At 42.6% G+C, this 24,009-nt stretch overlaps 6 protein-coding genes across 7 annotated transcripts; 5 read left to right on the top strand and 1 right to left on the bottom strand.

The window, feature by feature from the left end:
• Nucleotides 1-1,289: 1,289 nt before the first annotated feature.
• Nucleotides 1,290-2,080, top strand: LOC114873254 (MAGE-like protein 2). Its single transcript, XM_029181384.2, has 4 exons — nt 1,290-1,301; nt 1,493-1,619; nt 1,693-1,862; nt 1,940-2,080. The coding sequence occupies exons 1-4, from the start codon at nt 1,290-1,292 to the stop codon at nt 2,078-2,080; spliced, it is 450 nt and encodes a 149-aa protein (XP_029037217.1).
• Nucleotides 2,081-4,022: 1,942 nt separating this feature from the next.
• On the top strand, nt 4,023-5,014 carry LOC114873248 (MAGE-like protein 2). The gene is made up of 3 exons (XM_029181369.2): nt 4,023-4,064; nt 4,143-4,424; nt 4,508-5,014. Exons 1-3 carry the CDS (start codon nt 4,053-4,055, stop codon nt 4,649-4,651), a joined length of 438 nt encoding a protein of 145 aa, XP_029037202.1. The 5' UTR covers nt 4,023-4,052; the 3' UTR covers nt 4,652-5,014.
• Nucleotides 5,015-6,245: 1,231 nt separating this feature from the next.
• Nucleotides 6,246-6,948, top strand: LOC114873234 (adhesive plaque matrix protein-like). The gene is made up of 2 exons (XM_029181346.1): nt 6,246-6,275; nt 6,346-6,948. The coding sequence occupies exons 1-2, from the start codon at nt 6,261-6,263 to the stop codon at nt 6,946-6,948; spliced, it is 618 nt and encodes a 205-aa protein (XP_029037179.1). The 5' UTR covers nt 6,246-6,260.
• Nucleotides 6,949-8,007: 1,059 nt separating this feature from the next.
• Nucleotides 8,008-8,730, top strand: LOC114873255. Its single transcript, XM_029181400.2, has 3 exons — nt 8,008-8,083; nt 8,157-8,415; nt 8,630-8,730. Exons 1-3 carry the CDS (start codon nt 8,072-8,074, stop codon nt 8,728-8,730), a joined length of 372 nt encoding a protein of 123 aa, XP_029037233.1. The 5' UTR covers nt 8,008-8,071.
• Nucleotides 8,731-9,750: 1,020 nt separating this feature from the next.
• LOC114873220 (1-phosphatidylinositol 4,5-bisphosphate phosphodiesterase-like) lies at nt 9,751-22,210 on the bottom strand. Of its 2 annotated transcripts, none has more exons than XM_029181321.2 (20): nt 21,872-22,210; nt 17,292-17,346; nt 15,680-15,917; nt 15,459-15,518; nt 15,042-15,179; nt 14,732-14,811; nt 14,260-14,395; nt 14,084-14,184; nt 13,823-13,989; nt 13,266-13,476; nt 12,940-13,198; nt 12,484-12,678; nt 12,185-12,389; nt 11,955-12,112; nt 11,674-11,880; nt 11,232-11,604; nt 11,011-11,160; nt 10,769-10,946; nt 10,250-10,700; nt 9,751-10,171 (listed from the first exon to the last, which is right to left on the bottom strand). In XM_029181321.2, the coding sequence occupies exons 3-20, from the start codon at nt 15,848-15,850 to the stop codon at nt 10,103-10,105; spliced, it is 3,309 nt and encodes a 1,102-aa protein (XP_029037154.1). In that variant the 5' UTR covers nt 15,851-15,917; nt 17,292-17,346; nt 21,872-22,210; the 3' UTR covers nt 9,751-10,102. The 2 variants fall into 2 exon arrangements, with proteins under 2 accessions (XP_029037154.1, XP_029037144.1); XM_029181311.2 differs by having other exon boundaries at nt 12,478-12,678; nt 21,872-22,208.
• Nucleotides 21,131-21,861, top strand: LOC114873258. Its single transcript, XM_029181416.2, has 2 exons — nt 21,131-21,299; nt 21,506-21,861. The coding sequence occupies exons 1-2, from the start codon at nt 21,184-21,186 to the stop codon at nt 21,738-21,740; spliced, it is 351 nt and encodes a 116-aa protein (XP_029037249.1). The 5' UTR covers nt 21,131-21,183; the 3' UTR covers nt 21,741-21,861.
• Nucleotides 22,211-24,009: the final 1,799 nt, after the last annotated feature.

The following is a 24,009-nucleotide window of genomic DNA, read 5'->3' as shown; positions in this document are numbered from 1 at the left end:
TTCTCCCTCAGCTATGTCACTGTCGCCCCTAGGCATCAGGGATTAATATACGCGTTAGCAAACAAACCACATTGCATTCTGATGTTATCTCGACGACTAGATAGCGTCACGTAATTAAAATTCAAACCAAGATGAGAAACGCGTAGGAGAAACATCGTCCAGGATACAATTCGTTGTTAATACAGATCGTGAAACGAAAAAGCACGATGATCGACAAGTAGATTGTGTTAGACACTTCCTGCTCTCGCCGATCGATCACTGTGCTGTTCACTTATCAAACTAGAAGCATGCTTTTACAGGAACAAAGATCTCCGGGTTCGATCAGTTTTTCATAAAACTTCTTTTTCTCGAATACGAAAGGACTTTCATTTCGTTGCTCCCGAAACTCGGAATCTTTCTACGCCTCAGAGCGTTTTTCGCATTCACTTCCGGTAGACGCGAGATTTGCGACCACAATCACATACCGTGCGAGAAAGAAACCGAAACGATGACCGTTTCTTCGAACAACTTAACACGTATGCCTTGAGCTCCTTCAGAAAGATAATTATAATTTATGCGCATATTTAATTCTCGATGGTCATCTTCTCGACTGTTTTGAATATTCCGTTCTAGAATCGACCACTCGGAGTGGAATCGAATCGTCTGTAGAAATTTTCGCAACCGCAGCTCCATGTTTGTTTCCGGCAAATGGAGCTGCTGTAGATTTGCGGTCGCTTCTTAAAGCGCTTTTGATCTTCCGCTTTGTCGGTCACTTTGAGTGATCCTGGGTGAAAATATCCCTCATAATTAAATTAAATATCAATCCTTAATATTTTTGGTAATCCACTTTGTCTCATTTCTTATTAGATCTTCATAAGCGAAAGACTTTCCTTTACTGGAGCACACAGCGTGTAATAAAACAATTGTACATACTTTCATTCAAACCGAACACGATCTACATGGAAAGAACGTGTTATCCCAAACAACGAGACACTTCCCGTGTCCACGAGCACGCGTAACCTCGGCTTCCGGTACACCATAGACGGCGAATGGTTCAATGTACCGCGTGAAAAATGAAACGAGATCCTTTCATATTCATCGACTGTGTATATAGTTCGTACAAAGGTTGTTCGGTGGTGTGACGATGTTTGATATATCCTGGAAAGGGTCGGGACTCTAGCGCAAAGAAACAGTGAAAGGTGGTGGAATCGATGTTAGTATATAAGCTCGGTGTTCCAGTGCCACAGACACTCAACGCTCGATTCTTGTCCTTGCACAATTAAACACCCCCGCACGGAAGATCTGCAACAATGAATCAAATCGTAAGGAGTATTTTGAAAAATCGGATGATAGTGCGACAGTGAGATATCGTGAAATTTATGGTTTACGGGATACGTCTGAAACTAGGTTTAAAGATCACACCGCATTCATTTGTTTCGAAGTTGAAATTCAAATTACCACGTGACATTTGAAAATTAAGCGTTACCTATGATCGATAATAAAATGTTTTCAGATTCTTTTGATCGGTATCGCGGTGTTCGCTGGAACGGTATCGGCGGGCCATTACGACGAAGACCACGGCAGCAGCACCTACGAGGAAAAATCGAAGCCAGTGGAAATTCCAATTTATAAAAAATATGGTAAATATTTCGCTATTAAATCTTAGCAATTTTTCAAAATATATTGATTAATATTCTTTAATATTTTTTTCAGCGATCCCGATTCCGCACCCAGTGCCAGTCGAAGTTCCTCAGAAGATAGAAATCCCGATTCCTCAGCCTCAACAAGTCCCCATCGAAATTCCTCATCCCTATCCTGTCGAGGTTGTCAAGCACGTCGAAATCCCCATTGAAAAACCGGAACCCGTCATTGTTGAGAAGCATGTAAGTAATTAATATTTTTGGAAATATTTGATATTCGATAAATAGGAACTATGATAACTCTTCATATTTTCATCCAGGTACCTTTCGTGGTAGAAAAGCCATATCCTGTGTACGTGGAGAAGAAGTTCCCTATTCCAGTGGCCAAGCCGTATCCGGTTCATGTACCGATCTACAAGCACGTCTTCCATTACTCTTCGAAGGGCAAGGGATGGCATTAAACTCATGGGAATCGTTCTTCTCGTCTGGAAAACAAACGTTCATCGTTACGATGATTTTTTGATACTTCTTGAAAGACACACGAGATTCTCGTCTAAACGTCCTGGTTGACGCAAACGCTGCCAATGTCTTTGTTATAGATTTTATACACTTGTTAAGTTTTCCTTTTCTACTCGAACCTCAACGTTTTTGTTAATAAACGATATTTAAAAACTACTGTGTTTTGATAAAAATTCATAAATATTATCGATGAATGAAAAAGATGCCGAGTTACCCTAGAAATGTTGTTACGAATTCAAAGATGAACCTTTTTGACCCTTCCCAAAGGATTTTCCTACATCTCAGTTACCTCAGATGGCAGATCATTACCTGACAAAAGAACATTTTCACGTCTGTTTTTATCCTCCCCTTTTTCGTTTCCTACAATCGTAAGAAAAAACGTTCTTCCCGTTTCATCAACGAACAGAGGAAGGAAACGCGTAATCGTGCGTTCCATTTCCTGTCGTCCGGTGTAACAAATCGGCCAGAATCGGACTAGTCGCCGACAGGAATTCTGCGCGATCTTGATTCGCCATAACGAGCCCAGCAGCAAACGCGTTCCTATATCGCCAGGCGAGACCACTTTTACTCGAGAGATACACTTTCACTGTTCCGCTCGTTGGTACAGAGAGTAGTCTCGTGTACGATTCGAATCTTCCGAGCTCAGACTTCTCTTTCTTCAACGACCACACCCCTCTATATTTTTCCTCCACGACACTCTATATCGGAGTCAAAGATTTTTCCTTCCTCCGCTTGCGTTCCGCTACGACCGTAGGAGTAACACGCTCCTGGAAGATACAAGAAACTCTCTAAAGCATAGACTCTCTCTCTTGAAAACGAGAGAGGAAGTACGGGAATATCCGTTCGAAAGTTCCATTCACGTACGATCAGATGATCGATGGAAATTCAACACCCTGTTATAATTACCGTTCCATCGAGTATCGATTTTCTTTCGATTCGTCCATCATCGACGCGTATCACTTAACACCCCTTTGTGCGAATGTTAGTTACGGAACCGAAGGATCTGTAGAATCGCGTGTTAACGCGATAGACACGGCTGAACTTGTGTTCAAAGCCTGGCTGACAGTAGTTTACAAATTGTTAGGTATGCGAACTAGACCACGACCACGTTTGCTTCGCTCCACCGAGCTTATTCCCGATGATCTACCCAGCAGAGACTGCGTCGCGCGTTGTTCCGTGGCTTGCCGAAAATGTGCATGTACCGTGACAACGTGTACACAGGGTGGACCGATTAAAAGTACAATTACTCAATCGTTCGGTAATTGAACCGAGAGGAACGACTTCCTTTCCCCGCGATCGCCACGGTGTGTATCATTCCTTCTATATGGTGAGAATCGAAAGCGTTCTACTGTATTTGGTACTCGTGGGAGCGGTGCAGGCAGGTTTCTAAAATATTTTTCGCTCGTTCGCGTAATTACGGAAGTCGAGGCTATGAAATATTTTCAAAAACGCCCTACCTACTCCGAAGCGGAAATATATATTTTACAATTAATCGGGCAATTAATTACGAGGTTGAATAATCACCTGAGGGATAAAAAATATTTTTCTAATCTGTTTACACAATAAATCATTTTGACGAAGGGATTAATTAGACAAATAGGGATGTAGAAATAAATGGTACTAACTCTTCAGGGAAGCAGTTAATTAGATAAATATCATTAAAAAAATGTGAGAGATTGGAAGATGTCTGGATGCCAGGAAGAGCACCCATCCATAGGTGAAATATATCTACGAGAATAATCGTAAAACGATCGTGCACGCGCACAGGTATAAACACGACTAGTAGAAAGAGTAAATGTAACGAAGAGAAGGGAGAAAGTGACGTTGGTATATAAACACTTGGCCGTGACTTTGAAAGCATCAAAGAGATTGTGGCCAGTTAACACTACGGATTGCGTGCACAGTGCAGAAGCCATGAGGATTTTCGTAAGTTTTTCTCCATCAACCACTTCCGAATAATTATCGATTCCTTTTACTATAAACCGTGATCATTCTCCATGGTAGATACTGACCGCTCTGGTGACAATGGTGTGCGCCTCCTACGAAGAGGACCACGGTGGATCCACTTATCACGAGACGTCGAAACCGGTGGAGATTCCAATTTACAAAAAATACGCCATACCAATTCCGCACCCTGTTCCAGTGCCGGTACCGCAGCACATTAAGGTACCAATTCCGCAGCCGTATCAGGTCGAAGTACCAGTTCCACATCCAGTGCCTGTGGAGGTAGTGAAACACGTTGAAATTCCAGTGGAGAAGCCTGAACCGTACGTGGTAGAGAAAAAGGTATCTACACGATTAAATTAATCTTTCAAATTTAAACAGAACCCGAAATATTATTTTCGTATTAAAATATTAATGTCGTATAGGTACCATACGTTGTCGAGAAGCCCTATCCAGTGACGGTGGAGAAACATTTCGCGGTTCCCATTCCAAAACCATACCCAGTCCACGTACCTGTCTACAAGCACGTGTTCCATCACCAAAGCAAAGGACACGGCTGGAAACACTGATCCTGGATGTCGTCGACGTATCAAACTCGAGTCCTTCTACCAAATACGCAGCCAAAATGAAATTCATCGTTTATTGGCATTATCACGCTTGTACATAGTCCAATGTTGTTATTGTTGCTCAAATAAACTGTTTTTGTTTTTGTAACAATTGCCGATTGAATTTCTTTCCCTTATGGTGGTTGTCTCGAATATTCGAGATGCTTGGAAGGTTTTGAAAGCCGTGGGTTTCTTTCAATGGCTCGGAACCAGTCGCTTTTTCTTCGAACCACTGGATTTCTTAATTAGGTCAACTTCACCAGATTGGATCCCGTCGATCCGCATGCTTCGACTGTTTTCTCCATCTAATTGCCGCCCAACACCGTGATAAAACAATTACCTCGCCACCTGGAGAAAACAAGAATGTCAGTCGTATAGAAATAATGAATGACTTTTACTATTTCTCATTTTTCCATAAGATGTGCAGAAAATTTCTTATCGCGTTAAATAGTTATTGCAAATTATATCTTGTTTCAAAGTAAATAATTTACAGTCGAAACATTAAGATACCACTAATACGGAGAACTACCCAAGTGTCACAATCACTTATTAATGAAACTGCCAGCTTGGTTGGCTCGTCGAGCTGAACACGCCTATACCCCCCTTTGGGGACAGACAGCTAAGTTTAAAAGATATGCTTAGTTCCCAACATGTTTTTTTTTTAATGATAATTTGTCTCTTTTTGAATAACTATTACATAAAAATTATCATAAAAAAAAAAAAAAATTGTTGGGAACCAAGGATTTGAACCGAGGACCTTTAGATTGCGAGTCGTGTGTTTAACCACGGAGCGGATCCATGACTTGGAATCTGAAGGTCCTCGGTTCAAATCCTTGGTTCCCAAAAATTTTTTTTTTCTTTTTTTATGATAATTTTTATGTAATAGTTATTCAAAGAGACAAATTATCATTAATAAAAAAAAAATGTTGGGAATCAAGGATTTGAATCGTGAATCTCTAGATTGCGAGTATAACACTTGGGTAGTTCCCCTTGTAAGTTTAGTAAGATATTAAAGAACCTATAATCAGATATTCGGAAAGTCTAAGTATTTATCTAAAAGCGGTTCGCTACTTTTTCTTCTTAACGTACGATTAATCAACCCCCGTAGAAACGGCGGGAGTGGCCGCAGAGGAGATATAAATTAGATAAAACGGTAGTAAATATTTCAAAGCTGGCGAACCTTTTTCTCCGTTTTTTCACTGGAGGTTACCGGAGGCTGCACCCGAAGCGATCGAGCCCGTTACGAGGTTTGCCCCGCGGTTCTGTCGGTCCAGAAACCGGCCAATGACTGGCGATCGTGTTGTAAATGACAAACGCGAGTCTAACGATCGCCGCGTAATGCCCGAGGTGGAGAATTTATTCAGGAAATACCGGGGCGCGATCGGTTGCGTCACACTCCTGACCGACGACCGCTTTTTACTCCGCATAAGGGAATCACATTCGACTTCGGCCCGCAAGAAACCTGCCCCGTTTAAGTGGAGCAAAAGTTTATAAAACCGACGGCCACGCACGACGCGCCTCTAGTTTCGCCAGGGACATTAGATCCAGAAGTTATCCGACAGAAGCCGAAATCATGTTCAGGTTACTGGTAAGTGAAATAAAATTTTCAAAGGTGCCATGATTCTTTCTTAATCTTAATCTTTTTTTCTAATCCCTAGATACCGTGCCTGATATGGCTGTCAAGCGTTCGTTCCGAGACGGCGATGAACATGCACATGCCGGACGGCATGATGGAAGAAAAATCATCGATGGAGGCCTGGATGAAACCGAAGAGGGAGTCCTATCATAACCCATGCCCTCCGGTTTACTCGCACCCGATCTCCTATTCGCCACCGCCCCAAATTTACTTGAAACCGGCGATTCAGTACATCCCCAAACCGATGATCACGTACGTGAAGCCAGCTCCGCCTCCGGTCATCCTGAAGCCTACGCCAGCACCGGTGATCGTGAAACCAGTGGTCCAACCGAAAGTAGTTTATCCAGTTTATCAGAAGCCGATGATATCGTACGCTCCCGTCTACCACAAGCCCATGTATTACGCGCCCATCGTTCAAAAAGTGATGTACGAGTCACCTAAGGTGTACCTGAAGAAGTACGACCTGCCGCCAGTCGTCCATAAACCCCAAATTTCCTACCCCGTTCAATATCAACATCCGAAAGTGGTGCACGTGCAACCGCAGTATAATTACGTAAAGATAGCTCAACCCGTCGTTCATCCCCAGCCCATTTATCACTCGGCCATAAAACCGTGGTGTCCGTAAAACGAATCGATAGGCTGACGTCAGCGTCGATCGATGCTTTTCAGAATGTTCCGAGGAAACAGAAAGGTGGCACGAGCGCATTCGCGAAATCCATCGATTCGCGGTTGCCTTAACTCGTCACAGTAATCGAGCGTAATTTAGCAAAGTTTCCATGTCACAGATTGTACAATAAAAAACGAAGGAAGTATCAATTTGACTGTTCGGTGTACTCGCCCTATTCATCCTCCTCGACTTTCCCTCTCGTCGCGGTTTTCGTAATCGTCGAGCGTGCTTCATCTTCGACATCGCGAAAGGTAAAGCTGTTAGCAGGACGACGATGGGAATGAAACTCGTTAAAAGCTTTGGAAAGGAACACTTTGGAAACGGAAAGTTTCGATAGCTCGCTAATTTTCCTCAAACTTTCCCTGAAGCTTTTCATCCGACGGAACAATCAGACTAGCGGCAGTCTCATAACAGACCGACATCCTTTCTACAACAAGAGATTACCGAGGCTGCGGTCATCTACAGTCCTGAGATTGCCTTTCCTCTTAATCCTTCTGCCTATGCAAACTCATTTCCTCCCCAAACTTTTCTCCATTGTTCCTGGAAACTGAATCGCATTATCGCCGCTTCTAAGCTCGAATATTTCGCCAGATTTTCTTTTCTAATTACATCCTCGCGTTTTGCACGCTAAGCTATTAATTTAAATGGTTTACAGGAAACTTGTTCTCCAAAATGTACGACATTCTATCGTGAATCACGATAGATCCACGACAAGTTCCGACATTTTTTCTCCTTTTATCAGCCTGCTAAATTGCGTCAGATCGCTTGCCAGCTCTATGTAAGGAATTAATTACGATCCGGTCGCAGAAGGCTTTCCAACCGATTCCCGATTATTTCGAGGAGCGGTCGTTTCGTCACTCTCTCGCAACACGATGTTGCGCAAACCGCGGCAATGAAACGAATCGTCTTGCAATTTTGCAATCATCGGGAACACAGGGGTGTAATCTTCCGATTGTCTTGCATTGTCCGGATTTTGCGATGATATTTCGACATTTTTCAGGAGTATAAAAGCGAATGCACGCAGGAATATAGCTTGGTAATAAACCTTGTAAGAACTTGGAACTTGCTTTCAGCCTTCGTTATGAGATACTTCGTGAGTTTTCTTCTATTTCAGTGTTACGAATTTATATACAAGAATCTTACGAATACTGGGAACGTGGTTTTAGTTGCTCTTTATGGTCGCCGTTGTCTGCGAAGGGACAAGGATACCTAGGATATCGGAGTCCTTTTTTCCGGGCTTTCAAGGCGCTCATCATGGACACGGTGGCCCTAGATATCAGCACGGACAACTGGATAACTACGGTCCTGTACAATTTCCTGGAGATTACAGGGGACCCTATGGAAACTTGGATATAGGGAACGAGTTCTACGGTCGTCAGGGTGCCATTGGTGGTCACGCGAACGTTGCCGACCATTTTGCAGGAGGTAACGTTCAATTAACGCGTTAAGTGTCCGAATTAGAAAAGTAGAAAATCAAAACAAGTTCAATTAAAAAAATTAATCACGACGACTTCAGTAATTTATATTACCTACTGTGTGCTTTCCCAGTGAAACTGTTGCTAGAAAGTTAATTATCGTCGCGATGGCGTTAAAATCACTGATCATCAACGTGATTAACATCGGATCTTTCTTTCTTCAGGTCCGTTCAACGTTGCTGGCAACCACGGAGGCTTCAATCCACATCAGGCTCTTCCTCGGAACTACGAACGCTACAACCATGCACACGATTACGATTATTAGTTATAGAAATCTCATTAAGCTTTAATGAGCTCGGGTGCATATATTCAGCTTCCCTGAACGCCGCTTGCAGCAACAGTTGCATCAATTCGAAGAAACGACGATCGGTCGAGCTAGCAATTTCTTTATTTCTCCTTACTCCTTTATATTCAATATAGATAATATGTATGTAATATAGATTAATATAATAATTTTGTGTAAATATAACATTATTAGAATGAAAACAACGACGTGGTGACAATTAATGCTAGGCTCTCCATTTTCCTCGGCCCTTGTCCTCCTTATGTACAACGCAATCATTGCCTCTCGGCGATACTACTTTTGGACCATTCTCGCGATAGTACTCGATTTAAAGAGGAAGGAAGAAAACGGTAGGGGAACGAGTACCCGCTCGATCATGCGTTGAAAGTAATTCGACAAGCTGAGACACCATCACAGACGCGCGATCTATTGACTCTTTCCGATCATAGAAGCATCGTTTTCTTGTTAATCGTAGCGTAGGAATCGTTACGGTGACGGTAAATTCCATTTGGCGTTAGGCATGAAACACAGGCTCGCATCTCGCTCACGCACGCAGAACGATAGAATTCGGTAATAGCGTTAACGATCGAAAAATATTGTAACCGATGAATCACACGGCACGCTTGATCCGCGAGATTCATACTTCTCATTTACCTATACACGTTTCATCCTAGGATCCTTCCGAGCTAACTTCGTCGACATCGGTGGAAATAAGAAACTAAACGTTGCACGAAATCTCGCAGACTTTGTACGGACAGAAATAAGACTAACTTTTATGATTCTTTTTTATAAAGTTTCATTGAATTCATTTAATGAATCATCAAACGAGCTATATTTATGCAACAATTTCTTTTTCTTAATTATATTCGTAGAACATGACGACGAAGTTTGATCGGATAATCCTAGGAAACCGTGCCTGTGTATATATATGTATATATCCATACACATACATAATTGTAATAAATGTATGTACGTGTATATATACGCTTATCAATGTAAGAGTTTGACTAGATCACTTTAGTTTTTTATTGACTCCCTTATATTTAGTCTAGGTACTTGCTCGTGCGACGACGGACAGTATGGAGTTATAAGACGCTTCTTTTATAAAAAAATATCCAGGAGAATGAACTAGAATACACGAGTAAACGCGGTTTTCTCTGTTGCTTCCGGTTCTCTGGTTGCCGACACGCGCGGACGTGCCGGCAGTTTCGAGAACGATAGCTAACGAGGCTTGATCCCAATTCCAATTGTAATTAACGATAGTAGTGGATTCTGTGAATGCAGCACCTCAGTTCTTCCGGGGAAACTTTCACGGTCACGGGAAGGGGCGAACGCGATCGCTTCCTGTCGGCCATCACACGTAGAACTCGGTTTTAGGACCCAATTCGTACTCCATCTCCTCGTTTTTGTACATATCCATTATCTGAAACAGAAATCGTCTCGTCTGTTGTAAAATCACTGTTTATCGTAATAATAGAAAAGAAAAAAGCGCTTCGTTTACCGCGTTCATGTCTTTTTGCAATTCCTCCAGTTGCTTCTCGTGAATCACCTTCAGCTTCTCTTTCTCTCTATTTTGAATCAATTGAGCGATTCTCCTCTCTTCCATGAATTTCTTCGTGTTATTCTGCTGCTTCTCCCTCAATCTACCCTCTTTGATCCCCCGAGTCTTCAGCGTTTTATCGTTCATCACCTCCCTCATGCTCTCCACCGACAGTCTCGCTTGCCTGGCATTCATCTCTTTGATTTCCCGCTCGTGCCGCGCCGTCAGCTGTTTCTGCTGAGCCACCTGTGCGGCCACGCACAACTTCCGCAACGTGTTCCTTCGTTCCTCCAGGTGAGAACGCATCAAATCCCGCTCCTCCCGTCGCTGCCTGTCCGCTAACCGTGACCACTGAACGGTCTGTTCGGAAACCGCACGACGAACGGTTGGATCCCTCGACAGTTCCGCTTTGCTGTTTCGAAAACAAAGAGAATTGATTTTCAAAGATATGAAAAGAAGAGAAGTTAAATCCTTCCGTACTTTTTCCCTTTGATAATCTTCTCGATGGCAACGCAGTGTTGTTTCTGGACGGTAAGTTTCTCTTTCTGATGCCTCTTCTTCAGAGACTCCAATTCCTTTTGCTGCTTCCTTAGCACCTTTTGAAATCCTTTCTCCTGACGCAACGATTCTACCGTTATGGGGTCGAATTTCATCTCCTCTGCAAGGAAAATATAAATATTTGTTAAAAATTATTCTCGAGTTATTTTTGTTTTCCTATTTACCCCGCGGTTTGGCCACTTCGCGATGAGCAGACATAGAATCAGAGTTCCCTTTGCTGTCGCTTTCTTCGATACCGAGTCCGCGCATTTTATTCTGCGCTGTGTTCTCAGGTTTCTTGTAGGCCCGTGGTGCTGTGAGCGCGTCCATAAGTCCTGTGAATCGAATTGAAATTAAAATTACCTTATCCACCTTATCCTTTCGTGTAGACGAAACGAACACCGACCTTCGTAGCCATCCGGCACGTAGATCTTGATCTCGATATTACAAAACAGCATAGGAAGGGACATGGGGAAGTTCGCCTCGGTACGCAGAGATATATGGCGGTAGCCCGATTGCAGGCCATCCAAAGGGACGATCCTCTGACCTAACAGTTTACCATTCGACTCGTCGTAAACCGCGAATCTCAACGCTGCCAAATCCGGCAGAACGACTTTTCGAAAGAGGAAGGGTTCTTCATTGTACACTGGGTTCAGGCCGTTCGCTGGAACTACTCTCGTTCGAAATTCCTTGCGAATAGTGTCGGTAGGCAGACCGTACATCTCCACCTCCACGTACGTCCCGACTTTCTTATCCGATAGAAATTGCCCCGCGATTACCTAATAAATAAATATTAACGTGTAACCAAGCGTTAATATTAACACTTCGGTGTGACATTTATTAAATACCTGAACGCTGCACTGAGTCGCGATTACCCCGTCCACAGGGCTCTCGGCAAAGGGATCGAAGCTTCTGTCCGCCCTTCGCATGAAATCCGGCTTCAAAAGGTATCCAGAGGAGCCATTGTACTCGAATTTTCCTTGGTTCAGTTGCATCGGTAAATCCGCCGTTTGGAAATTTAACGAAACCATCTGACAGCCGGCGTTCCAGAAGACCTGTTTCCGATCGATCGATCAGCGGACGCGTTCTTTTGATCGCTCGAATCGGTTTTGAACGCGGTGAAAATTACCTGTGGCATGTAATTCGATGAATCCGCCCGAGTACCCTTCGGATAGATCCTGCTCATTTGACGCTTGTTATAATTTACGAACTCGATGGCTTGCGTCTTCAGGCAATTCAGGCCGGCGGTTTCCGCAAAGGAAGACATATTGTGATGAATATTTTTCTCTGTACAAATAAATAGAAACTTCTCGCGTATTCATACGAGACACCTTTAAAAGAAGTTTTGTTTTATCTTACGTTCGGCGACGTCGAAACCAGGGAATTTAATTGGCTGAGCATAGTTGACCATAGAAGACAACCATGGATGCACGTTCGTCGTGCTTCCGGTGTACGGTTGAACCACCGCCAATTCTAAAGTATCTCCTAAACCAGCGCTGGAACCAGATTGCTGTTGCGTAACCGTGGTCGAAGATGCGACAGACTCGGTCGTCGAAACCTCTTCCTATACCAGATACCATTAATCAAATCATTTATTTCGATTTTAAAAAAAGAATGCAAGATTTCACGCAGGTACTCTTAACGAGGGCTACCTTTACCGATTGTTGTTCAACGACTGCTGCTACAACGGGAGGCGCACTCGCATCTTCCTTCACTTCGTCTTCAATAACGAATTGACCTTGCCTAAATAATTCCAATTCTTGTTTCTCCACTTCGGGCTTCAGGCGTTTGTTTTTTATAAGAATTTTACGCTTCAGCATACTGGGTGGCGGTAACGGCACCCCTGGCTCCAGCTATTTTATCAGAACGCAAGATCGGTATTTATTAATGTATTATTTTTAGACCGATATCCTACACTCGAACCATTTATCTTGATTTTCGAACACTTCAGACGATAATATGGTAAGGTACTTTTGCTTAATTTATCGATGATAATCTTAAGAAGATTTCGATTGACGCATTTGTCTGGTTATCAGATTCCATGACTGATCAAAACACGAATCGATGACGCACGGTTAATTAAATTACACGATCGATAAAAAAAGAAAGCTCACAGGGTACTCCTTGAGTGGCTCTTTCAGCAACAGGTCGCCGAGAATTTCGTCGCAATACTTTGCCAATTTGTACTGCTGTTTCTTGCTGCAGTGGTTCTCGAAGCTGAGGATCACCGGGTAATCCGACGTAACGAATGCCGTGTCTCTCACTGCGTATATCACATCCTTGAACAGGATGTCGGTGCACATTGCTTTTCCGTGCGTAATTATCGGCTCCTCGTCCTCCCCTTTTCCGTCCCAGCAATCCAGCTCGACGCATCTTTAAATCGAACCAACGAAATTTCGCCTTTCGATCCTTCCATAAGACATGGTTTTGTTAAGTTTACCTGCAGCCGGCGAGCAAAACTTGTCTGTACATCTCAACGCTGCTCTTTCCACCAAATTGACGGCCGCTCAAATACGTATTATGACTCGAATTAATATAATAATGAGCCAACGGTTGGTCCATGTCCATGTAGACGTCTAGTCTGTCCAAGAAAACCGGCGCGTTTTCGTCGGACATCAGGTACCTTATAAAACCATCCTTTGTCATCGTTTCTGAAAGGATGTGATTGCTTCTGAAAGGATGCCGTTTCGAAGGTACAAGCTAATTCAAACGCTTAGGCGATCGATGGTGCAGGTGTAACGCGTTGATTGATCAGGAATTGAAATTCTTAATAATCCTTCGTTATTGAACAATCAACGGGTTAATGAGAAATGGAATGAAGCAAAGTCGAGCGACTCGTTCTTGGCAAATAACCAACAAAATTCCTATATATTAAAATAATTAATTATCCGTAGCATAGAATAAAATTTTTTAGATACTTCTTGTTAGTTATTCGCAATATCGTTTCACTCGAGGACATAGAAAGCAACATAGACACACATCCAATGAAAATCTTACTTTGATTTCGTGCTGTCTCGTTTTGCTCGTAATCTTTTATGATTTCCAATGCCCTCTTCTCGTCGTACAACGGATATAGGATCTCGTTCAATGTTGGATCGCGTTGTTTCTCGTTCAGGAACATGACCAGTTGATCGAGATTGATTGTGTTCGCCTTACCCTGGGTGCTGGAACGTTCAGAGCAAACAAACGTTCCTTTCCACGTTTATTGAGGAATCGATCGCGATTAGCGTTCGTTAGACCGATGCTTCTCATACTCACATGGATTGGAATAGTTCTTCTATGTCGTTTCTTGGACAGATTTTATGATAGAGCGCGTAGAACGCGTCGAACGTGAAGTCGTCTGGCTCGATCACGTCGTTCTACAATTTTATAATTAAAATTTCAGTCGTATCTTATAATGAATTTTAATTTTTTCAATTTTTATCATCGAGTACCTTTCCGCTAGGTAGGCCTAAGTCGGCGAGGCATTGATAGACGAGCTTCTCCGTTTTCCCGGACGCGAAAGTTCTCGCGACCACTTTCACCGGAACTTTTCCATTCGGATCGACCAGCATTCTGAGCCGCATCCAACTGGAACACGCCGACCAGCCTTTATCTTTCAGTCGCAAAAAGATAACTTTCGTGTATAGTTTACCGTCCGCGTAGCAAAAACACGATACTTATTTTCCATGGATGAAAAGAAATAGCGGAAAAAAGAAAAGAAGAATATCTTGTTTGCTTTCACTCGTGAAACGCGAGTCTCGTTTACGAGTGTTTTCGTGAAATTCAAAGGAGCAGAAGTGGAAAAGGACGTTTCCGCTTAATTATTTCACGATGATTCGCGTAAACGTAAGTCGCGGTTACGAGTAACAGCGTAGGTGTGTTTCGTGCGTGTATTTGTGGGTGTAATTGAAGTACTAAACTCACTGTTTCTTCAAGCACGTAAGCGGGCAAACGTTGTTGGCTTTCACGTTGTGCGTAATCGATCGTACGCCATCCAGCCATACCTGTCATGGGGCATAGCAAACACGTGGACTTATTGATTATTGGTAATAATTGACTGATCGATTGAAAAATTTTTCTTTGTCGATCGATGGAGAAAAATATAAGCTCGTTGTTTCTGATCGGACGAATGCAAAAATGAAACGAATGGTAATCGATAATTATAAGAGGCTCGTTTAATTTATTCATTTTTCGGAGGATCAAGCAAAGGGGATTGCCCGAAGAGCAAATTTACCTTAGCCGTCGCTGGGTCCGGGCAAACGACGTGCTGGTAATTAATATTGGTGTAATCTACGCCCGAACAGATGGTTAAACTTTTCTCGTCTAATTGCTCGCCGTGCTTCGTCAGCAGCTTGTCGTACAGCTTCGGGTCCTGGATTAAATTACAGAACGGTTTTATCAAAATTCTCCTCTCGTTTGCGAAATTATTCAATACGCCACCGTGCCAAGGGTAATTTTCGTCATTAACATTTCAATGTCCAAGTGTAAATTACTTGCCTTTAAGCGATCAATTTACGAGCTGAGTGAAAGGGTGAAGTTTCGAAGCACTTACGGTCTAGCAACTAGTTTCAAAGTTTTGTATTGAATATTTCATCGAAAAGTGCGACAGGTTCAACGAGGTGCATTGTGCCTAGACTTCTGATACTCTTACCTTTGGTAATCCACCGGCGCGAATGTCGCTCACTTGACACAGCTCAATGACGTCCCCGTCCTATAGGACGAACAAAAGATGAAGAAGAAAAAAAAAGGAAGAAAGAGAAAAGGTAATAAAATAATCCACACCATTGTCCTCGATAGGACAAGTAACGTACGAGATATCGTCTTTCTTCGAAAGAACAAAAGCAGAGGCAAAGACAAAAGGTAGACACTCACTTTTCCTTCGCTTTGCCAGTAGATGAAGAAACCATACTCATCGACCTTGAACATGCAATTTAGTTCGAGGTCCGTGTTGTCCTTTTCCTCTGACCAACGATCGAACATGCATCCTTGACGCAGCGGTAGCGGTACCTCGATCTGCCAATTGAACTCGAACCTTTTCGTCATCTTCACGATTTCTTTTTCACCTGTTTCTCCGTGTCGAGCAGCGTACACGTCTTGCGTCGTCGGGTTCCTGTCAATTTTGTGTTCAAGGCTTTCGATAAACGCTGCCTAAACATCGCGTCCGTGACACGAATCTTCGCTTTTCATATTACGTTTTCAAATTTGCCTGGCCGATTACGTGAGTAGCATGAAACGTTCGGCTTCATTTGTTTACAAGTTTCTGGGTGAATATCTAACGATACCTTTCGCAATCGTACATCGTCCACGAAAAATAACATTTCTACGTCGATTACTTTCACGCTTCCATAAGTCCTCGGGAATTTAATGAAATTATTAATTGCAGGGTGTCTTTCTATTCCTCATTACCGATTCCAGGATCGTTATCCAAAATTACGAAAGTTGACCGCGAATCGATGAGTACGAAACGATTTACTCGGTTACCGGTGTCCCACGTTCATTCGAAACGAGCACCATTACACGTCGAGCACTAATCGATACTCGGTTCGATTAACTCGAGCGTAGACCGTCCTTTAATCGTATTCTCTCAACCTCAATTGAGTATTAACCTCCGAGAGAACGAAGTACATGCTCCGACCTCTTTCACCTGCATCGGAATCCAATTAAACGTTAATCTCGTTAAACTGTTGCCTCTGTTCGCGATACGAGCAACGTTAACTGGCTTTTCAAAGCCGGCCCTTTTTGTTCGCCAAAGAATCAATCGTTACAGAATCAATCTCCCCTGCTGCGATTTGCTTTTCGAGAAGGGTGCGCATTGGCAGGGTTTACGAGAAAAGTCGGGAGTTTAACGCGTCTTCTGGCGCACTCGAAAGTGCAGCTTTTATCACCGCGAAACGGGTTACAATCGCGTCATCGGGAAGCTTTCTGTTTTTTCGAAAGGTCGATATTGCATCGAAGCACAAAGGATTTGCTGGCATCGTTGCACTGATTGACCTTTATTCCCTGGCTGCAAGTAGGACGTACCATAAACGGAAATGGCTAGGTGAAAATAGAATAATGGTAGAACGTTTCCTCGACGAAACGATTGGTAGAACGATTCTATTCAGGGTGGGGAATTTAAAACAGGTCGTTTGAATGGCTCGTTCGCTTCTGATGATAGAAATTTGCTTGATTTCAAAGGGCGCATAATCTGATATCAGTAATTCTTTCATAAGTGGAGGCGTAGCGAAGATGAGAAGGTGAAAAAATATTAAAATAGATATACATATATCTTATTTAAGCGGATTACGTGTACCTCGAAATGCTGCAAGTTTTCTCCGATGGTGACCTGGTTTAAAATGCCCTACTCTGTATATTTTCATGAATTTTTCTCAGAAATTTTCACACAACCCCTGTACACACCCTCTACGTCTAATAAATAAATAAAGTTATAGGAAAAGTTTATCTTTCGTGGACGAAGTTAGGAAACAAAACGATGATCACTTACGACGTTAAGATCGTTTCTTCCTGGCTGGTTTGCACATTTTACTTCTCCGCTGCACCTACGACAGGAAAGATCGAATAAAGTTTATAATGCATCTTCTTACCCCCTCTGTGCTGTGAGTCAAGGTCTCTGAGTCTATGTATAGCAACCGGTATACAAATTAGATTCACTGAACTTTATGACCAATCTTTGTGCAAATATTTCATGCAACTGTCAAACAACGTTCCCCTGTGACTGTTACCCGCTTCCGGTCAGCAAGAATTCATACGTTCTATTCGAATTTCAATCAAGTTCAATCGACACGACTGCCATTACTAAAAATAGACACGATTATAATTCTCGACTGGTATGCATTTTTAATTGAAACGTTCAATTGCCACTTTACATTATTCGTCTATGTTCGTCTTTTTAATTATCTAATTGCATCGACTTGTTAGCGATCCGAAGTAAAAAAAAATGACAGTGCAATTAGTGATCAATATGCTCTCCTTATTTTTCTGTTTTATAACAAGTCACACACACGTCTCGTCGATTATCGTTCAAATGAATAAAAATGAATCGCGTTTATTAAATAATCGAATCCTAAACGCTTACTTATTACAATGTTCTACGCTTGCCGTGGGAAACCAACATCCGTGCTGATAGATCGACCAAGAGCGCGTAACTAATGAAGTGCAATTAATCGAACGCTTATCGGTCGCGAAAGGCTGACCATTATTCAGTAACTGGGTTTATCATTTGCGAACGAGAAAGGTCGAGCACCTATCAGCGTTACTATCGTCTACGGATATCCCGTTTCGGCTTATCGCGAATTATCTTAATTGACGCAGTAGGAAGTTTCGCAAATGTCTACCAATCACGTGCAAAATACTTCTATGTAGAAAAGAGTTTTTGAAAACGTCTGTTCATTGTTTCGCTTGGATACTTTGGCTCGTTCGCTTACACGCGAGCGTGTCTCAATCTTTTCGTAGAACGAGTAACAATGACCATGAACATTGAAAGGAACTTGTGTACAGAGACGGCACAAACATGGCAAAGTATAAAAGAAAACAAAAGTGAAGAAAGTCCGTGGTAAGGGGGGAGGAATAAGGTCGGGGAGAAATGTAACGAAAGAACTGGCAGACAGACGCAGGTATTTTCGGATCGCCCGAGTTTCCAACTTTTCGGAACGTCCCCTAACGCGCTTTCAATCAGAACGAAAGCGTTCGATTCGATCATAAATATCCGAGAGAAGTTTCGTATTAATGTAGTTTCTTACCGGGGGAACTTGATCCGATAAATCTTTTCATCTTCTTCTTTGAAATATTATCAATCGTACGTTCGATTCTTATTAAAACGTTCGATGGACATTTTCAAAGCCTCTATTTGGAGGACAACGCGACAGAAGGTACGGACGTAGGGTTAATCGTCTGTCCAATGGGGGAAAAGCGAGGAATTCAATAAAGCTGTTAATTCGTTACCGGTGGTCTCGCAGTTTGTGATCGGCGTTATTCCATGGACGATCGAATTGCCTGAAATAGCAGGAGTTTCAGGTCGCCACGCTTGATTCTTCTCTCGTGTCCCATAGCGCGTGTACACATCGCACACCTCTGTATAAATGGTTTGTATCATACACAGAGACAAGCGTGTAAACACAGGAGCGTTACGAAAATAATGTGGGAGAGTTGGTGGGTGCCGGTGCTTCTTCCCTGGCACGATAAAAACGTTTCTGGCGCCTACACGGTAAACGAATTCTTCACGGGCAATCGTGACGATGATGCGGTACGCGTCCGTGGAACCTGCTTAATGGCAAGCGCGGAACACGAGTATTTCGGTCGTGAAAGCGGAAGAACGTCGGGATGCCGTAATATCGTCTGGCTATGTTGATAATCTACCGAATCCGTTCCGACCACTGACTGCTCGTAAACTTGACGACTTTCTCGTCCAATTTTGCCACCGGTGCCTTTTCCACCTTTATGGACCATTTTTCGTGAGAACCGAAGACTCCGAGACCGTCAATTTTCTAGTCTCCGAGAAAAGTATCTTGAAAAGTATTCGAAGGATATTGCTACTTGGAAATTCAATCAGTTTAAAACGCTTCTCTCATAAGTAGGAGAACGAATGTAGCCAGAGGTGTTAAAGACTGTCGTTTAACAAGAAGAATAATCCTCGCTTTGCATGACTATTTATCGAGAAGAATAGCATTTGCGGACGTTAACGCGTCGACTGCCATTACGGTCGCCAAGAATTTAATTTAAAAAATGCATAAACACGTTTGTTATGTGTCGTTTTTACTGCATCTTCCCTGATCCTTAATAAGCACTTCCTCTGACAGAATAATTTTGTATTAGAATTTTTGCATCCTCCTTCGCAAGGCTCGCCAGCGGGAAGTTTTAAATAACTAATGCACCGTTCGAGCAGTTTCGTTCCAGCGTGAAACGAGTTGCGTACATTATACGCTTATGCAATACCACGTAACCCCTTTATAACCTACCATCGAGGGAAATGAATGAAATTATTGCTGGAAGGCTGACGGGAATGAATGGAAGCCCTGGCTGTTGACAAAACGTGAAAGTAAGCGTTCGTGTACCGCGTCGCTTATTTTCTTTCTTTCTTTCCATTTTTTTTTTTTAAACGTCGCATTATCTGTGAAGTAGCCATTACACGAAGCGGTTTAACGCACACGTACGGTACACACGTGCTTGTAAATACAGTGCAAACATTTGCACTCTGATATCACGTAAGTGGAACGCCGTGGAACAATATTTGCACAGCCGATGAATACCGGTGTTACTTGAATTTGGAGCAACGTCGGGCTACCAGAGAATTTCTTCGTGCGTTAGATTAATCGACGCGTGGCGGTGGTTCAATTACCGACTCCGTCGATCAATAATTACGTAACTTCCGGTACAGCCTTTGAAGGACGAATTAAGCTGACACGACATTGACCGCTCGATCGCTCAATAACGCAACGCGGTCGCTTCAAGAAGAATGGAAATAAATGAGGGTCATGACCCGTGTGCCGCGGTTAGAATTCTTGCAATCTTCTCGACACGAGAGGGGTTATTCGTTATTCGTAACTGGTTCAGATACAATTTCAATCCTTCCAGAAACCCTGGATACCAGCAGGTTGCAATTTGAAGATCCATTAACCCATTTTTACCCCGACTCCTATTCAGAGATTTAAGTACGATCCGAACAATACGTAGCTTCGACGCTGTTAATTAAAATTATTACCAGCATCGTGGAATATCGATGTAGCCGACACGCGTGAAGCTGAATCCCCTCCTTTCGACAAGAAGGTCAAAAGTCGGAGTAAAAAGCGAGAAAAATGTACGAGGCGAAGATAAAGTGGTAGACGGTCGGTTAATATCAACGAAGGTGAGGAACAGCTGGAGGCAACAGACACGAGCCAATATTTCGTAATGGAAGCGACGCTTTTCGTCGTTCGCGGAAAGCCGTGTGTTTACTCCGCCATTTCTTGGTCACGCTTCGGATTCCCTTGACCTCGAAAATCCCTTGGGAGAGCCGCATCCAGGGTCGCGTCGATCCCTCCATTGTTTCCCCACTTTCTTATCCTCTGTCTCATGGTTCGCCGATCGTCGTTTTCTCGTTAATTAACACCTTACACTCCACAGTGAAAACTGTCAGAAATGGTACATTTTAATAAATTTCAAATCTACTAGTCATCCGTGTTCTAATTATTTCTAAAAATGGCCAACACTGGAATATTTTAAAATAAATCTTATTGCAGGGGAACATTAGCGAAAGGGTTTAATGAAATTCCGTGGTGGTGGTCATCGGTGACCACCTGCGCAGCCAGCGTGTTAACGAATCGTTTGTTCCTTAATTTCTCTCACCGTCTCATTACGATGCACTTGCTCGACTGCGTGCTCTGCCTTGGTGCGTGTACGAAATGCACGGAATACAATGCTCGTGCGGCACGAACACGCACTCGCGACAGGTACACGCACGGAAAACGCAAACGGAAGGAGTAACAGAGTTGGAGAAAAAGCAGACGAAGATAAACAGGTGAGCAGAGTTCACGGTATCAGAGAGACAGAGAGAGAGAGAAAGACTGAGGAAGAGAACGAGAGGAAAGAAAAATATAGGTAACGAGTAGCTTCGGACAACTGACAGCAGACGAACGTGTGCGTGCGCTTTGTGTACAATGCTCGACTGATACCTCATCGATTGAAAAACCTCTATCATTCTGTTTACGTTCCGATACGTTTCAGAAATAGTTTCGGATCAGTTTTCGAATCGGAAGATTACGTTTATGCAAATCGAAACGGACAGCTGCTGGTTATAAAATCGAAGACGACTTGGCTTTTTCGAACATGCGATCGATGCGAACGACCGCGATCCAGCGTACGTCACGATCCTCCGTATTATCACGTTCGATTCTACGTAAATTTCTCGCACGTCAATCGACAGTTTCTGCGGTCAGCGGATGTCCAAGGTTCCCGATGAAACGCAACGTGTCCCTGACGTGCAGTAACCGTGGACGATCGCGGGCCACGTTCGAGGCGATCGCGGACACGATATCGCTAATGAAATTTTCTCTCTTTTTTTTTTTTTTCTTAAGCTGTTTCTCGCCTTACCGTGTGTGAAACTACCGGCTGAAACGACGCTGGCGATCGTGTCTCTCTCTTGGATCACATTCTTTCACGGTTCCTCTCTCGCGATCGGTTCGCACTGCGGAGCGCACACGCGGTCACCGCGTCGAGGGGTGAGAAAATTCAACGAAAAGGGGAGAAAAAAAGAAGGAAAACGTTGACGAGCAACGGGTATAAGAGGAACGCACGTTTTCTCAGCGCAACACTGAACGCCCTTCAGGCGCGGCGGAAGAAACTGACGGTGCGACACCGTCTGTTGACGGGCAAGCCTCTAGCCTGGCTCGATACCGTCCTTTTCTCCTGCGCGCATGTGCCGCATTACTATCTCGCTGCTCGCCGTTCTGTTTCTACTTGCTCGGTTAATAAGCGCGGTATCTGCTATGCACTCGCGTCTTTCAATTATTCCGAAAAAATCGGGATAAAAATTGAACCTAGAAATGCGGTATAAATAAATAATTAATCCTTGAACAGCGAGCTTCTGATTAAGCTACGAAACATATTAATTTGAAATTAAATGTGTAATTTTTAAATGGAAGAGTTTCATATATTGGGAGAATAATTTTTAGAAGAACAGTGTAAAATTAATATAGAATTGAGGCTCTCTCCATGGTCCGCCGTTCAAAGGTTACGGTACATTGATATTGTACTAGCGATGTAAGGGTAGAAAATAAAATGTTAATTAAAGAATGATTTGCTCACTAATTTCTTCCTCCCTCTTCCTGTCAAATAATGCAAAAGAAACACGTTTTCACGCAAGCTCGATGAATGAAAGTGTGCTTTGTATATTTAAGGCTGCACGGTCTCCAAGGATCGAAGGGTGTACGCGACAAGTTTCAGGTTGATTAGATTCTTGCCCTGTCCCCACCAATGTTTAATGAATATTTTAATTCTAAATTTGTTCCTGCTTAACTTCCTCGTTTGTTAATTCGAGGAATTAAGCTCCGTGGAAAGATTAAAATTAAGGAGGGAGATCGGTGAGCACCGTTGCGAAAGTAATTAACTTAGCTGATTAGAAAATGAAGAAAAGAAAATTACATACACGAATAAAATTACAGTAGTAATTTAAAATAGATTAATTGGTGGAAACTGAGTGTAACGAAAAGGAGAAGCTTTCCTCTCGAACCAAATGTGTTATATCTTAGAAAGCATTTTGTTTTGCTGTTTTTCTTTTCTATTATCTCATCCATCGACCGAATACTTCCGTGTCCCTGAATACTTACAGAGTGATGATTCTACTCCGAAGCAGAGTGCCAAAATTACTACCTCTTGAATGGAAACACGTTTCGATATATATTTAGAATCTTCGAGTGAATAGTGGATAAATAATTTTGATGCCTTAACATGGACAGGAAAAATTTCACCGTATGTGACTCACCGACTACTTTTCCCTCGATTTTGTAAAATACCTTATTTTTCGCTTCTCACGGCCCTGTAGATTCGAATTCAGGCTATCATTAATCAGAATTGAAACTTTCGTACACGCGAATTTAAACGAGTCAAGTATTCTTCTCGCGTCAACGAACATATTAAAAGAATCCGCGGAGTGTTGAAGAAAATATCCGTTTCAATGATCAGGCTTTTAATTAACGCGACCGGTGCATGCATATACACTTGCGCAAACGTTAATATTGACATACAAACAGGAATAAATTATGTAGACTCGAAATGTTGTTTCCTATGCTATGTTTCAGTGGCAAATGAAAGTTTGAATCAGAAGATATAAATATCTTTCATCGTGAACAGAGGAAATTCAGTTATCTATACTCGTAGACAGGTCACGTCTACGTAAACATCTGCTTCTGATCCGTGAATTTTCTGAAAAATAACAAACTAAATATATTAGAAGCAACAGATCAAATGTTTCCTCGTGGTTACACTAACAAAATAGTATCGATTATCGAAACAAGTATTATCAAAATAAAATAACGTCTATGCTTGAAGCTTCTTTTATAATTGTCACCTGATTTCATATGCGCATTTAATTAAACAAAAAACGGCGTTGTCTACGTAACAAAGTCCAGAAGGTTGCGTAACGGTAGATCAATCGTTAAACCTTGTAAACTCGCATATGAGATTTTCTTGCGCCAATCAATAACACCAATCAAAAATTAACTGCTTATCAA

This window comes from Osmia bicornis, chromosome 7 (assembly GCF_907164935.1).
Source record: "Osmia bicornis bicornis chromosome 7, iOsmBic2.1, whole genome shotgun sequence".
Lineage (NCBI taxonomy): Eukaryota > Metazoa > Arthropoda > Insecta > Hymenoptera > Megachilidae > Osmia > Osmia bicornis.
The sequence above is the reverse complement of the archived record's forward strand: the minus strand, read 5'-3'. Positions and strand labels throughout refer to the sequence as shown.

Excerpts from the sequence above, each read along its gene's own strand:
- LOC114873248 (XM_029181369.2), top strand. Across the intron at positions 4,425-4,507 it reads CGTACGTGGTAGAGAAAAAG|GTACCATACGTTGTCGAGAA; the intron begins GTATCTACACGA and ends AATGTCGTATAG.
- LOC114873258 (XM_029181416.2), top strand. The coding sequence starts at position 21,184 with ATGCACGGAATACAATGCTCGTGCGGCACGAACACGCACTCGCGACAG. Across the intron at positions 21,300-21,505 it reads AAGCAGACGAAGATAAACAG|AAATAGTTTCGGATCAGTTT; the intron begins GTGAGCAGAGTT and ends GATACGTTTCAG.
- LOC114873255 (XM_029181400.2), top strand. Across the intron at positions 8,416-8,629 it reads TGCCGACCATTTTGCAGGAG|GTCCGTTCAACGTTGCTGGC; the intron begins GTAACGTTCAAT and ends TTCTTTCTTCAG.
- LOC114873254 (XM_029181384.2), top strand. Across the intron at positions 1,620-1,692 it reads TCCAATTTATAAAAAATATG|CGATCCCGATTCCGCACCCA; the intron begins GTAAATATTTCG and ends TATTTTTTTCAG. Across the intron at positions 1,863-1,939 it reads CCGTCATTGTTGAGAAGCAT|GTACCTTTCGTGGTAGAAAA; the intron begins GTAAGTAATTAA and ends ATTTTCATCCAG.
- LOC114873220 (XM_029181311.2), bottom strand. The coding sequence starts at position 15,850 with ATGACGAAAAGGTTCGAGTTCAATTGGCAGATCGAGGTACCGCTACCG. Across the intron at positions 13,990-14,083 it reads GAAGAACTATTCCAATCCAT|CACCCAGGGTAAGGCGAACA; the intron begins GTGAGTATGAGA and ends TGAACGTTCCAG. Across the intron at positions 10,947-11,010 it reads CGAAGTGGCCAAACCGCGGG|AGGAGATGAAATTCGACCCC; the intron begins GTAAATAGGAAA and ends TTTTCCTTGCAG.